This window comes from Manacus candei, unplaced genomic scaffold, assembly GCF_025592945.1.
Source record: "Manacus candei isolate 608988 ecotype Guabito, Panama unplaced genomic scaffold, ASM2559294v1 h1tg000037l, whole genome shotgun sequence".
NCBI classification, from domain to species: Eukaryota; Metazoa; Chordata; class Aves; order Passeriformes; family Pipridae; genus Manacus; species Manacus candei.
This window is the reverse complement of record NW_026138085.1, coordinates 17403038-17418471: the sequence shown is the minus strand read 5'-3', so window position 1 is coordinate 17418471 and position 15434 is coordinate 17403038. Positions and strand designations below refer to the sequence as shown.

At 51.1% G+C, this 15434-nt stretch overlaps 1 protein-coding gene across 5 annotated transcripts in view; it reads left to right on the top strand.

Moving 5' to 3' along the window:
* Window positions 1-15434, top strand: part of SEPTIN8 (septin 8) — a 40629-nt gene that overhangs the window by 10329 nt on the left and 14866 nt on the right. For 4 of the 5 annotated variants that reach the window (XM_051794121.1, XM_051794119.1, XM_051794123.1 and 1 more), the window contains exons 2-6: window positions 6529-6643; window positions 8635-8830; window positions 9489-9675; window positions 13462-13623; window positions 15047-15143. In XM_051794121.1, the coding sequence (XP_051650081.1) occupies window positions 6529-6643; window positions 8635-8830; window positions 9489-9675; window positions 13462-13623; window positions 15047-15143 (757 nt within the window). The remainder of the gene's footprint in view (window positions 1-6528; window positions 6644-8634; window positions 8831-9488; window positions 9676-13461; window positions 13624-15046; window positions 15144-15434) is intronic. The other variant, XM_051794122.1, reaches the window with a different exon arrangement.

The window sequence follows — 15434 nt, the reverse complement described above, 5'->3', positions numbered from 1 at the left end:
CTGTTTGGACTGAACAAACAGCCAAATCTCACTCAGTCCTTTCTGTGCTCAGCTGCAAAATGAGACTCCCTGCACCAGGACTGAATAATTTGCCGATTCCATGCACTTCCATTCAGGAGACAAGGGAGTAGCATCCTCCAAACCCCACTGGTCCATGTATTAATCTCTGTGTTGCACACACTGTTGAGGATTGTGGACAGGGCATGAAGAAGGTGAAGTCATTGTTTTGTGCCCAGCACAGTCCCAGCTGTGCCGGGTGCTGAGCCGGCCCCTCGGAGCGCTGCCCGCCTGTCCTGCCATGGGAGCTGTGCCAGGGTGTCCTGGCCATGCAGAGCCTTCCCTGCCCTTCCTCTCTGCTCCCCGAGTCACTGATCAGGGAGCTGCAATCTGTCTGCTGGTTTATCTTTCATTTGATTTGATTGTAAATGGAGTCTGTGCTCTGTGCTTTGCCGGGTGCCTGGCACACTGCCCCATGGTTCTGGGGTGCCTGGCACACTGCTCCATGGTTCTGGGGTGCCTGGCACACTGCTCCATGGTTCCAGGGGGCCTGGCACACTGCTCTATGCCTCTGGAGTGCCTGGCACACTGCTTCATGGTTCCAGGGGGCCTGGCACACTGCTTCATGGTTCCAGGGGGCCTGGCACACTGCTCCATGGTTCCAGGGGGCCTGGCACACTGCTCCATGGCTCCAGGTCTGCCTGCCGACCTGTGCTGCTGCAGTGGGAATACCCAGTGCTGGGCATTGGTGTGACACAGATACCCACTGCACCCAGGTGGGAGGGGGACCCATGCTGTAAGTGCTGGAGGATTTGGTGTTGTGTAAGGTCACGATGTCACCCAGGATTGAGGAATTTGGAAACACAAGTGTGCCTCGGTGGTGGGAATTGAAGCACTGTGGAAAAGTGCCACGCAGACGTTGTGTTGTTGCCTCTTGCTGTTTTCTGCATGTATGTGGAAAATGTAAATGGAAAAAGTCTGGGAAGAGAAGGACCTGAAATACATCTGCCTAGTGAGCTCTTGGAAGACAGAAGTTCTCCTCTGAACTGCTGTGCTTCCAGCTGCATGGGGCTGGTGTTGGGAGCTGCAGCCTGGACACAGCTCAGGGAGACACCGAGTTGGCAGCACAGGGGTGCCCGAGGAAGTGTTAGGGAGCACCAGACACCTCTGGGTAGAAGGTCACTGCTCAAGGGTAAACCCTTTTCCTGTAGCAAAAAGAAGAAAGGACTGAATTTCCCTCCTGTTTCCCCTCTAGGCCTTCACTGTTTGGCCTTGGAAAAAGTCATCTGTTCATCTTTCTCACTTATGTTTTGTTGCGATGTAGAAATGGGAAAGGGCACCTCAGATACAGAAAAGTGCTGTGCTGTCCCTCAGGGTAAAAGTCCAGGAGACTTCAGTGTTTGTCAGCTAACCCATGTGATTTTTGGTTTTCCCTCGTGGTTCTATTCACCAGTTGCTTGTATGCCGATGAGTCTGCTGTAGCTGGGCCCAGGGTTTACATTACAGCTCCCATCATGCCAAGTTCTTAAAAATAGCTATCACCCTTTTAAAAAAAAAATCCCCATTTATGATTGTGGCATTGGATTACACTTTTGTTTACCCATATGCTGTCACCTGCGTCACTCAGGAAAACAGACCCGAGGGTTGTCTGAGCAGGAAACACGAGCATATGTCACCAGGGAGGATTTCTGGGTGAGATTAACTGAAAGGTGATACTCCTAGACATCTATTTTATTTTATATGTTTTAACCAACTGATGTCAGAATGGCCTTTTCTATCCAAGGTCCAGTCTGTTCATGGTGCTCCTGGTGAAATTAAGGAGAGCAGGGGCAGCACATCTAAAAGCACTGAGCTGCCCTGCTCTGTACCAGGAGCCCCAGTGAAGAACACTCTGCAGCTGAGGGGCAGCTGACCATGGAGCTGGTCCCACTGCTGACATCCCCCTGGGCTGTGCAGGCAGTGATAAAACCCCTTCTCCTGGAAGAAGCCACTGAAAACTGTAATGACGCAGATTGAAACTGGTGCCAATTTGGAGGTGAAGCATGAAGAGAAACTGTGAGCAGGTTTTATTTTTTGAAGAACCGTAGGCACAAGTTTGCTGCTGTAGCCTGTGCACTTCTCCTCACAGGCTTCTTTAATCACTCTGTCTACGAGGAAGAGCCTAATTAGTACATGATACTGTGTTGACCTTCTTACAGGCATCTGGATTTGTTCTCTGTGATCGTGCTTCTCTGCTGCCTTTTCTTGTGTGACTTGCAGTAAAGGGCCCAGTAACCTGTCATCTCTGGGGATGTGGTTTGTGGCAGCTGCCCACGGCGACGCTGCTCCGTCTGTCCCAGCCCTGCCACCCATGGCACGGCCGGGGGACCCTGCTGGGGATGGCCCTGGGAGGCTGGGCTGGGTTCCAAGTGCAGCTGTTGGTTCCCTGGGCAGCTTTGTGCTGCTGATGCCACAGGAGTGGGCCAGTGTGCCACTGTGCATCCCAAATGCACCCCCAGCCTCCAGCACAGCGAGTCCGGGGTGCTGGTGCCTTGCAGCTGGTTGGGAGCTCTGTGTTTGGAGTTTTTGGTTCAGTTCCTGGGTGCTCAGCTAATTGTGTCCATCTGTGCTGCCAAGGGCATGTGTGTGTTTCTGCTGCATGCCAAGAGGAGGGTTCTGTGATGTCTCTGTCAAAGCAGAGCTGAAGATCGCTGTCCCTCTGGGATGGCTGTTGTTCCTGTGGCTGTGCCCACAGGAGCCATTCATGTGCCTGTTGCCTGGACAGAGCGTCTGTGAAAACATTTAAAGGACTTTGGATTTGAAAATACATAAATTCTACTCTGACCTTATGATGAATCTTTCATTTCCCACAAAATTCCAGATTCAAAATACGAATTATCCCCTTGGCTCTCTGCTTCAAGCCTGAAGATCAGCTCAAGGCACAGAAGTCTTTGAAGAGCACGTTCAAAGGCTGCAAGTTAAACCCTGGTAGCTGCTCATCATAGGATGCCCATCATTAGTGACCCCAGAAGTGATGTTCAGGGCTGCAGTGGCTGTTTGTGGTGGGAGTTCCCACTCGGAGCCATTGCAAACTCTTAATTATCGTGTTGTGTAATGATGGAATGGGCTTCAGGAAAGGTCAGCTGCCTCATGGTTATTTGCAGCCCCAGGATGGGCTCTTGCCTGGTAAGAAGGAGAGTGGTCTCCCCATACCATGAGATGAGGGACCTGGTTCTCATCAGGTGCTGGGGAGGGCAGGAATGTTGCAGGGAGCAATGCAACTGGAAAGAGCAGGACTGTGTTCCTGCCTGGCTCTTGCCATGGCTGATCCCATCTGGCTCTGCCACATAACCTGCCAGCTCCTGTCCTGCAGGGCAGTCTCATTGCTGGCACAAAATGTGGAAAAACTCCCACTGAAATCCTTACCTTTTGTTTAAAACAAAACCAACACCCCCCCCCTATTGCTGCATTACTGCTGCCCTCGTTTATTGCAGCATTTGTGCTCTGGATTGATTATTTATGCTGAGCCTTGCAGGCTGGCTGCTTCTGCTGGAAAGGATTCAATGTGGAGGTGACCTTGTCTTTACTAGCAGGTGAACTGTGTCAAGCTGTCCTTGAGCCACCCTGGGAGTGTGGGAGCTGCCAAAAGGGCAGGTCACTTGGGGTGGCTGGTCAGGAGGGTGGACAGGCTCCTCCCCAGGCAGGTCAGCACACCAAACACCACCAGTGAGCACAAGCAGTGGTTGTGTTCACAAGGCTCTCAGGTTTGTGAGCTCAATGGATTGGAGGGAAAGAATAAAACAGTGAAAACTTTTTTCCCCTTTCTTTCTTTTCTTAATCTTATTACTTCCCAGCAGCTGTTAGCATTGTTTGTCCTAACACAGCAAAATCCCCTTGGAGCTGAGTGACAGCTGAACGCCCTGCAAGCACAGCAAATGGTTTTCTGCTTTGGTATCTGCAGTGCCTTGAACTTGAACCAGATTATTATTGCTGCTTACAGAAATAGAAGGAAACTGCATTTCAAGGTCACTGGCAGAAATGTTTCATTGAGGTCTGTCTGGTTGGTTTAGCAGCTTTGAGAGATGGGAGCAGTTTTGAGTAAGTGTATTCCTGTCCCGTAATGAACAGCAACTGAAAGCCAAAAAAAGAAGAGAAGAAGCCCTGTGTGGCCACGTTTGGGTTTCCAGCAGCCAAAGCATGACTGAGTTCTCAATGCAGCCTTGCCTGGCTGGAGCCTATTTAAATGCAGCCTTGCTGAGCTGGAGCCTATTTTAAAATCTCGAGCAGTGGTGCTGCCTGTTGCCTGGAAACCTCCTCCCAGCCTCGGGCACTTTCAGCCTAATCATAGCCATCGGCAGCCTTTATTTATTTCCCATCCAAAATGTCATCCCAGGCTTCTAGTTTGTGTTTTTGTTTGCTTGTTTTTGTTTATTATTTCAAATGAAAAGACACAAAGTGTAACCATCAAACCGGGTGACTTTCTGTGGGAACGGCTCTCGGCTGTCACCGCATTGCAGTGGTGGGAACTGGCATTTTGAGCTCTGTATGGTGGTGGCTCAGAGGGACACGGGGAAGGGGGGGCTGAGGGAATGGGCTGAGAGCCCAAGGAAGCCCCCCGAGCTCTGCTGGTGCCTGCAGTGGCTTCCTGTGCCTTGTGACAGCCTGTTCCCTGAGGGGGAAACCAAACCTGAACAGCTCTGAGTCCCTCCCAGCACACGTGTCCCCAGTTCCCCTTCCCTGTGTGACTGCACCATCCCATGGCACATGCACAGCTCAGCACTGGGCTGCCTGGAGCAGCACAGGCTCACTTTTCTCCCAGTGCTCTGGAGTCTGACCTTTAGCATCTCCATGTGCTGACAGATGCACGGAAGAAAGTTAAAGGTGAAGATCTCCCTGTCTTAGGGGCTTTTTGTTATTTTTAATTCACCTAAACTCTTGGCACCTTAAAACCTTAATTGCTGCCCTCAATTGCACAGGGGAACTGTAACTGATTGCAACTTCTGCTTAGTGAGTGTGATCAATCCTGGTGGGATGAAGCAGGTTGGGTCACAGGAGCCCAGCTATGATTGGGTTGTGTTTCTGTCCAGGGAGTCCCTTAGGAGAGCACCGGGCTGAAATCATCTGAAAATGGGTACCAAATGCTAACCAGGACAGCCAGAAGGTTTGTTTGTGAGGCATAGGAGCTGCTTCAGCTGTTCACAAGTTGTTCTCGTGATTTAAATGGCTTATTTTACAAAGCTGAGAATATTTGTTCTGCCAAAGGCAGAGCTGAAGAAGGCTTTGACTCGAGATGCAGTTGAACAAAGGTTTGTGTTTTGTTTAACAATCTTACTGCAGGCACAGAGCAATAGGCAAGGCTTATCACGTCAGTTCTTTTATTTTCCTCTTGACTTAATTTAAAGTTTGACAGGCAGCTTAGGCTCTTCTCAGGGATGGTCCTGTCTCACAGACTTAGTGCTGAAACGTTAAGTTCCAGTTGTCAGGAACAGACAGAAGAAGCAGAGCTAGGCCAAGGGCAGACATTTTTTCCATCCCCATCTTCTCTGTGTGCTGGTGATTAAGGAAAACAGTCATTTACCCAAGAAACTGTGGGGGTGAGTGGATGGTGCTCTGAAATCCCTTCTCCTTGCCTCTCCAGGGATGGGTGAGAGTGCCTGAGGGGCTGCAGGGGCTGTGGGCTGGGCTGGCCCCTGGGTTCAGACAGCCTTGCTTGGTTGTGCAGAGGTGGCAAATCTGTTGATATATTTGCGCAAATCTAAACTTTCCTGTTTTTAACCACTGGAAACAGAAATTATCCTTCTGTCAGCTCCTTTTTGCTGGATTTTATAGCTGCTGGATTTTATAGCTGCTCTGCTCTGCCTTTCTGTACAGCACAGGTCACAGAGTGGCTGTCTCCTCAGATTTTATTGTCTGAGTTCCTGAGCAAAGCTTCTACAGGTGATCTGGGGGAGGGAGGAGACAGAAGGGAGAACAAAGTGCACACGGGGGAGGCAGGAACAGGAACAGCAGAGGAACGGTGGAAACCCGTGGTCACAGATGGTAAAGCAAGAGGGTTCCTCGCCCTGCCTGCGGGAGCAGCACCCCCTGAGCAAACAGAGCACGCTGTGGTGGCAACAGCAGAGGGAAGAAGATCAGTGCTTGGGGGAAATGCAGAGGCTGTCAAGCTGAATTCAGTGCTGGAAGGTTTCAGAAAATGAAATCAAAAAAGCTGAGGAGAAATGGGTGCTAAAACATGCAGTGGTGGGGTGTCCTTTGCTGATCCTTCCCAGCTGCATGGAGCTGGAGCTCACACTGGTGTTTTCTTTGGATCTCGGTAGCTTAGTTCTCCCAGTTCCCTCCGGAGATCAGTGTTGTACACCCTCTCTCCTGTTGTTGGTGGCTGTTTGGGGTTGTGCTGTAGTGTGCCAGAACACAAGCTCTTGAGGGCAGTGCTGGGGTTTGTGTGGGTGGCTGTGCAGTGCCCAGGAGGGTGGGTAATCCTGGTCTTGGGCCTCATCAACCTGATTTGCCATCTCAGTGCAGTTTGCTAATCTGGCTTCTTCTCCCTACCAGAATGAAGAGAAGAGGAACCTTTCCCTGGGGGGCCATGTGGGCTTCGACAGCCTCCCGGATCAGCTGGTCAGCAAGTCTGTCACCCAGGGCTTCAGCTTCAACATCCTCTGTGTGGGTGAGCACAGTCCTCTGCGAGCACACACGGGCTGAGCTTGGGGCCAGGGTTTCTGGTGTGTCCAGCTGTGCCACAAGCCTTGGCAGTGACTTAAGCGAGTCAGAAATGCCAAACTCCCTTAAAATCACATTGAGTCAAAGCAGGAGAATTTCCGTAACCAGTGAGGAATTGCTCATCCCCTCCACTGCAGCAGCTTTGCAATAGGAAGGAATTAAGGGAAGACTGTGTATGGCAAGTAAAGTATTTCCATTTGCAAACTGGGGTGGCTGGCACCAGCAGCTCTTGGTGAATATGATGTCCAGACAGATGCAGTCAGATGCACCATGGATTAGCTGAGAGCTGCTGGTGGTAACTTGGTCATTTCTGAGTGTAAACCTGCACCCCAAATCTGGGAATAAGAGGTTTGTGTCTGAGCTGTGCCTGGTCAATGCCTTCCCAGGTGGGTCAGAGGGCTTGAAGCATGGTCACCTCTATGCTAGGAAAGGGAGGGGGAGTGTTCCTGTTCATACTGATTGTAGTGCATTTATCTGGGAGATTGTGAGTGAGTGCAAGGGGCTGACTTTAAAATAACCTCATTATATTCATGGGTTTTACCTTTGGTATTGATGTGATCTAGCAGGCAATCCTGCCTCGAGTACTAGAGACAAATTGCTTCCAGTGATGAGATGAGCATTATTTTTGATTTGGCTGGTTCTTGTATGGTGGATGGGGTCTGAAGTGTGACCTGCTAGACCAGCAAAAATATATCCAGAGACAGCAGCTCCTGTGGCTTTGTGTCGACTGTTCAGTGGCAACCTGACAGCTTTGAGAAGGTGCCTGTGCCATACCCAAGCCACTCTGGCATATCCACACCACAAGTAAAGAGCGTGGCTGGAATCACAATCTTGAACTTCATAGACTTGTTCTTTAGCAGAAGGGTTACTGCAGCAGAGGGCAATATGGTTTTAATCAGTATCATTCTTGGGGATACCAGAATGGATACTCCTACATTCTCATCTGGCCTTTGGGGTTTTTTTGGACAAGAAAGTAAAAGCTCCACCCTGTTTGCCAGTTCCTGCTCCCAACAGTGCCCACAAGTGAAGAGGAGAATGCAGCTGACATCAGTAGTGAATTCTCCATATATCTCTTCTCAGAATAATCTGGAGCACCAGCTGGCATTATTTTCTTGCACAACTCTTAGCCACAGCTGGTAGGAAGCAGTATGTGCCTCTGCCCTGCTCTGAGCAATGTGAGGTGTTTATCCTCCTGCAAAGAGCAGAGCCTGTGGTGCTGGAAGAAGGAAAGAGTCCAAAGCCCTTGGCAGCAGGCATGGCATCTCCCTGGAACAGAACTTTGCTCCCCTTCCTGCTCTCCCAGCAGGGTATCTGCTGTAGGGCTCCTCAGCAGTGCCTGTCTCTGCTGAAGTGGTAGCAGGATGGACTGCCTGGGAAATGAGCAGGGAGTAGCAGGTTGTCTCCTTGGGTTTTGCCTCTGTTCACTGCTGTGGCCAATGGTTCTGTGTGCAGGGAAGGAGCAGTTTAAATGGGGTCCCTTGTAGGCCAATCTGGAAATTATCAGAGTCTGGTTTTGTTATGAGGACCAGCAGTTCAAAGCCTTTCTGGCTCACAAACAGCTTGTCAGCCAAATATTCTGAGATGTAGCTTTTTGTGATGCATCCCAGGCATCCTTCAATGGCTCCTAAAATTGTGCTCTCCAGAGCTTCTCTAGTGCAGAGTCCCAAACAAAGTCAGGGAACACGGAGAGGAAAATGGTGTGTTTTGCTGTGCTCTATGATACTCACTGGGAGATGAGACCCAAGTGCTCTGTGCTGGCTTTGCATTGAGCATGGGAGGCCTTCACGAGGGCAGATCCCGTGTGACAACTACCTGTCTGTCCATGAGTGATTTGTAGCCACCTTTCACAGTATAAATTACTCTGCTCTCTAATTAACGTGCTTTGAGGTACCTGTGAGGAACCCATGCTGCAGTGAGCCGATGATTTGTCCTTCCCAGGTGAGACTGGCATTGGGAAATCTACCCTGATGAACACCCTGTTCAACACCACGTTTGAGACGGAGGAGGCGAGTCACTACGAGAGCGCGGTGCGGCTGCGGCCCCGCACCTACGACCTGCAGGAGAGCAACGTGCACCTGAAGCTCACCATCGTGGACGCCGTGGGATTCGGGGATCAGATCAATAAAGATGAAAGGCAGGTCTCGTGCCATCTGCTCGGCCTTTGGGGGCTTCCTCTGGTGCTTCCCCACGGGCTGCCCGCGGGTCTGCTCGCAGCACTGCAGAGCTGCTGCTGGTACAGAGCAGTGCTGGCTCTGGGTCTGGGGGCTAGACCTAGAGGGGATTGGGTGAAGAGCCAAAAAGAGAGGTCGTAGGAGGTCTTTCCGGCAGGGAATGGTGTCTTCCAGCAGTGTGAGCAGTTAACAGGCTGTCCTCAGTGCAGGGTCAGGAATTATCTGTTGTGGCAGTGCTTGGCGTTTCTGGACTTGTCTCATTTAATTACACAAATGTTTTGTTCAAGCCCCAGGTAAAGGCTTCTGGGACTCCAAGGTCTCTCCTTGTCATGTTGCATTGCTAAGCCAGATGGTTCAGCCCTGAGATGTGGGCAGAGTTTGGTCTGGGCAAGTAGTCATTTTTCCATGCCCCACTGTCCTTAGACTTTGCAGTGCAGCCTCAGGAATCTCCGGCAACCTTTGGATTATGAGGTCTGTGTGTAAACACCACACATTTCCTGTTGAAAGGCTAAAGTGTTTGAGTCTCGTAACTCCACTTGAAGTGACACCATGGAATGTCCAGGAGAACTCCTGAAGCCCTTAAGCTGTTGCAGTCTCTGGTTGCTAATGGGCTGGTTTTAGTTACAGGCCGATCGTAGAGTACATTGATACGCAGTTTGAAAACTATTTGCAAGAAGAGCTGAAGATCCGCCGGTCCCTCTTCAACTACCACGACACGAGGATCCACGTCTGCCTGTACTTCATCACCCCCACGGGGCACTCGCTCAAGTCCTTGGACCTGGTGACAATGAAGAAGCTGGATAGCAAGGTAAGGCAGTGGAGACCACGGACTCTCTTTCTGGAATGCTTCTGCTGGTCCTGATTGTCACGTGGAAGGTGTTGTTCCTTTCATGTAAGTGCTGGACTCCTGCATGGCAGCTGGGCCATTTTTAGGACTCTGGTAAAGCTTTGTCTGCTGGTGGTTGCTGAGGTCCTGTGCTTGTTTTCTCACAGACTTTTCTGAAGAGTGTCAGGAAAAACCTGTTTTCAGGTTGGTTGTGTAAATTCTAGAGCGTCCCTCTCTGTAAGAATCTTACCCAGATTAGTTGGTATTTATAAAGCCATCAGCTGCAGCTTTATCAGCTGTGCAGGTGAGGAAGCCTTCCAGCTCCAGCAACTGAACTGTGGAAACTGGAGCCACTTTTGCTGTCCTGACCTGTCAGCAGGGACAGAGGGGCTGGGAGCCACCAAAACTGAAGATGTCCTAAGGTGGTGGTCAGTGCTGAGGAGACAAGGGCTGAGGAGAAGATTTGTGTGTGTTGGTGCACAGGAAGTGTGTGAGCTGTCACTGCTGGCAGTGCCAGGTGATCTGGATAGGAGATCACAGTGTCTTCTGGAAGTGTAAATAGGGTGAGGATTCTCAAGGTCACAGGAATCCTAAAAGTGGGTCATGAGAGGGTCTAGCTGGGGTTGTTTCTTTGTGCATAAGCTGTTCTGCCTTGCGGGGCAGTGGTTATTTAACTGGCTACTTGCTGATGTTCCTGCAGCTCAGAGCAAGTTTCTGACACACTTTTGGGTGTTCCAGCTGGTTTCCAGGGAGCTGCAGGAGGCTTCAAAGGTCACTGGTGGCAGCAGCATCTCTTGTTTTCTTCTCAAGAGTTTCCTGTCTTTCAGAGCAGTGTTTTGGCAGCAAGGTGGCTCCTTTCAGGTGGCAGGTGCTGATCACCCTACAGAGGGCAGGCAAGGCAGGACCTGGGGATCCCCTGGATTGCACAGAGGGAGCACTCTCTTCTCTGGCTGCTGTTCATGTGCAGCTGTGTGGGACTTTCCTGGCAGGCAGAGTTCCCCCTGTTGCAGTCCCTGCTCCTTGCCCTCCCTGCCTGGGGCTCAGGCCTGCTTTTCCTTGGCCCCAGCCCAGAGCAGGCACTGGCTTCCCATTGCAGTGGACTGTTTGTAACTGTAATGCCTGTTACACTGACTTCATCAGGAATCCAAAAACTTTCCCTTAATAAACTCTTGTCTCTTGGTGCAGTGCCAGCATTACATGTTCCCAGAAATATGTTTGGAGGAAAGCTTTTGCACGATTCCCCTTGGTGCTGGTGGTCCCACAAAGCATTTCTCTTCTTTTCCTTCTGCATTCCCTACTTTTCACATCTCCCTGTGGCTGCCTTTAATGTGGTCCTTGGGTAGTACCAAAATAAATCCTTTGTACTTGTGCAGAGATGAAAACTTTGTGCACACGCAAGCTTTTTATGTTTCTAAACTTCCACTTAAATAGAGCTCTCTGGAGTCATTTTATCCCTTCTTGCCACGGCATGAGAACATCCTGGGTTTCCTGCTGTGGTGGCCTCGCACAGGCGGGCACGTGGAAGTGAATGAGCAAGTAGAGCCCATTGATATTTTTGGGATTTATGTTGCATTTCTGCACCAGTGTCATCCCAGGTCACTGGGGTGCTTTCCAGGCACTCCCTAAAGGCTCATGCTTGGCAGCCCCGTGCCCCTTCCCCCTGCACTCCCCAGTGGTGCTGGGGCAGTGTGGGCAGGGGGTGCCAGCAGCCCCCAGGCAGTTCTGTCCCCTCTGGGTGGTGACAGTGAGTGGTGGCTGTGGCTGAGCAGAGGGGACATGCCCTGCTGTGGAACACTCCTGACCCTGGGCCTGCCTCTCGGGCAGCTTCACGTGGCTGGTAGCCCTGTTCTACAGCTGAAGAGCAGAGCCCATGAAGAGCAGAGCCCATGGAGGTGAAAGGTGGATCAGAGGCAATGCTTTGCCTGTGCTCTGCTGGCTCAGCCTCTGAGCCTGGTTTAACAGAGAGTTTGGAGGGCCCTGGCTCGGTTCCACCTTTGCTTTAGCCCACCAGTGGCATGGCATCAGGTGCTGGGCAGGCTCTTGAATCTGTGTGATTTCAATAACAAATCTTACTTTTAGTGTAAAATTTACAAAACCCCTTCCGGGTAAAGCTGTTTTGTAAACAAAATCTTCCATTGTACTGTAAAACAATATCTGTTGGGCTGAGCTCATGGCCAGCTGTTGTTTGGGGTATTTAGTTACAGGCAGAGAGCAGAAGTATCTTCCGAAGTGGTTGTAGGTAGATGGGATGTGCCTGGCTGGCTGCAGAGTGCCCAGCCCAGCTCCCTGGCAGTGCCTGTCCCCTGGCAGATCCCACTCCAGAGCAGGGGGCACGTGAGCCCTGAGCTGACCCTTTTTCTGCAGGAGATGTGGCTCCTGCTCAGCCCTCAGCAGGCCAGCGAGGGACCCAGCTGTGGCCATGGCCCTGTTACCCTTGTAGGGAGGACATCGACCTGCTGAGCAGTGCAGTGAGCAGCAGGCCTTGTTCTGGGGGGCTTGTGGTCCTTGGTAAAAGAGGCCAGGTCAGTGGCTGAGAAAAAGGAATTTAGTCTCTCAGATGAAGCAAATTGAGACTGTCTTCATTTGTAGCAAGTAAATGCTCTTGTGTTTCTGAGTGCTAAAGCAGAGCCGGGGGTGGGGAACCCGAGGAGAATGGAAAAAACACTGAGCTACAAAGAGAACTTGAGCTGGGAAAGTGAGGCCGTTTATTTTAATGGGCACCCATTGGAGACCAGCTGGCTGCTATGAATTTCAGCTCTGTAGGACAAAAAGCGTTGGCTGTCGGGAAATGTTAGATGGCAAATCAGACTTTCCCCTTATTTGTCTGAATTCTTGTGTTTTACTGCTCTGAATTTGGCTGCTGTTCAGACAGAGGAGTTCTGTTGTTGTTTGTTTAGCAGGGGTTTGCAGTGTCACACTTGGCTTTTCTGGGCACAGCAGCATTGTCTAACAGAGGTTCCTGTGACAGGTCCTGCCCTGCTGTAGCTCTCTCAGGCACGAGGCCACAGTGAGCCCCATCCCACCTGAAGGATGTAGGATGTGGCCCTCATTTACTCTTGATCATGGTGGGTACTGGGGACAGGGGGACCTCCCCACCCTGCAGCTTGTGGGTGGCTTTGAAGCCTGTGCTGATGAAGCTGTGTGGGGTATGGAGACTGCTGGCTGATGTGAAACCAAAGCTGAGCAAGAGCAGCATGAAAGCAGATCTCCAGTCTGCTGTGTGGCACTCTGCACCTCCCCTGAGTGGTCCATGTAACCCACACAGCGTGCCCGAGGTGTGATTCTCTCCCAGAGGCTCAGGGAGTCCCTGGGGAGGATCCACAGGTACTGCCAGAAACCTGAGGAGTCCCTGCTCTCTCTGCTTGAGCACGGGCAGGCTCCATCAGCTCAGTGCAGCGTTTCAGCCTTGTGCTTGTCTGCTAAAGGGGCCTGTCAGCACAGCCAGAGTGGAGGGGTGACAGCAGGAATGTGACAGTTCCCCTGTCTCTGATGTGTGCAACACGATACATGGGCAGAGCAGAGCTTTGGTCTGCTCTTGTGCACTTAGCAGGGTGGGTGGTTTGTCTGAAGCCTTGTAGCCTGATCGTGCTGGAAAACTCTTCCCTCTAGTGTTCAGCTGGGCTGGGCTGCAGCTCCTGAGCAAACACAGCCCCGCGGTGGGTTTGGGAGATGTGAGGTGTAAATGTAAAGCAGCCAGTGGGGCAGGACCCGGGTCACCCCCACACGGCTGCTCACCTGGGGGTGTGTCCCTCCTCCCTCCCTGCTCAGGTGAACATCATCCCCATCATTGCCAAGGCAGACACCATCTCCAAGAGCGAGCTGCACAAGTTCAAGATCAAGATCATGAGCGAGCTGGTGAGCAATGGAGTGCAGATCTACCAGTTCCCCACGGACGATGAGGCAGTGGCTGAGATCAACTCTGTGATGAATGTGAGTGATGCTGCCAAGAGCTGGGACAAATTAAATTGCTGCACAAAGATGCATTTGAAGGGCAAGTGTCTTTGGGAGTGTCCAGACACTGAATCTGTTGGAAAGTCGAGCTGTGGGTCTGACAGATGCCGAAGGCTGTTGCATACAGAATTAATTAAAATGTGGCTCATGTTTAATCTGAGGCTCTCTGGAGAAACTCCAGAGGATTTGTTTTACTGAATTTTTGAAAAATACTTTCTTCAAAATCCATTCTGTCTGCTCTTAGGCTACTTTACGTTTGGGGAAGGAGAAGTTTTGAATAAAAATTCGACAGTTAAGATTTTATATTAGCCTTCTGACTTAAGGAGGCTAAGCAGAGAAAACCCAATTTAAAGTAAAGAAGAAAAATTGTTAGTTTCTATTTTGTCTCTTTTGAAATTCAAAGATCAAATTCAGACCTGGCTGAAGGACATGCAAAACACTTTCAAGCTTCCTGTCTCCCAAATTAGATTGCAGCTATTGCAGTAGAAACAGCTGAAATGTTTCCATGTTAATTTTATACATCAAAAGCATCTTTTTATCAAAATGAACTTTTTCCTGCATAGCTGTTTCTGATTAAATGCTTTGTCTTTTCTTTCACCCTCCTCCCCCCTTTTTTTCCTTTTTTTAAAATTCGGTAATTTCTGGGTCATCTAGATATATATTTTCACTGTAATAGTTCTTTTTTGCTGAATTCATAGAAAATTTGGAGGATTCACTCTTTTTTAGTAATTGCAAGCTGTATACATTGGAGAGAAAAGCTGGTGTCATGCTTGCTTGGCTTTTTTTTTTTTTCCTTCCTTTCCCCAATGAAAATATTTTTGGCCACTTCTCTCCCAGTTCCACCCTTCTGGATCCATTTCTTCTTCATTGTGAAGGGTTCTGTCAGCCTTGCCCTGCCCAAGCACCCACTCCATGGCTCTTCCCTGCAATCCCAGGGAGGATGCCCTGTTTCCTCCCTGTGCCTGGTGCTGTGCAGAGCTGGAGAGCAGCAGGCACACACTGTGTGCTGCACACATCCCTCGCAGTGCCCACACACCCCGAGCTGTGCCAAGGCCCGTGTGTGGATGTCCTTGGCTGTGCTTTCCGCAGGGCAGGGAGTGCCCCACGCCTGGCACGTGTGAGAGCAGCCTGAGAGATGGAGAGAGGAGAGGAGAGCAGGAGTGACCATGGTGTTCCTACATTTCCCCAGCCAGCACTGCTGGGGAGCTGTGCTGTGGCCCCACACTGCTCCTGGTGTGACATCCCAGGTCATGGCAGCGACTGCTCCGCGTGTCAGGGATCGGGACGTTCGGAGAGAGGATCATGGAAGCACATCCTGTGCCTGGGGGAGGGGGGTCTCAGGGTCAGGCTGATCTCCGGGGGCTGCCCCATGCTCTGAGTCCCTGCCTTGGCTCTGTTTCAGGCTCATCTGCCCTTTGCCGTGGTGGGGAGCACGGAGGAGGTGAAGGTTGGGAACAAGCTGGTGCGGGCTCGGCAGTACCCGTGGGGAGTGGTGCAAGGTGAGGGTGCCCACCCCAACCCCATGTGCTCACACACCCCCACCCCAGCCCTGGCCCTGCCAGCCCCTCTGCTCAACAGTGCAAATTCATCCTGTGCAGCCTTCTGGGGGTTGGACAGTCTTTCCTTTGAATTCCCATTCCTACCAGTGGGAAGGTCAGTGGGAATCCCTCCAGCCAAGGGGCTGTGTTGTGCCCCGAGCAGAATTCCTTGGGATGGGAGAGTCAATCTGTGCATACCTTTGTGCTCCCCCACCGTGCCTGCAGTTTTCTGACTTGTCCCCTGGCTTCCCT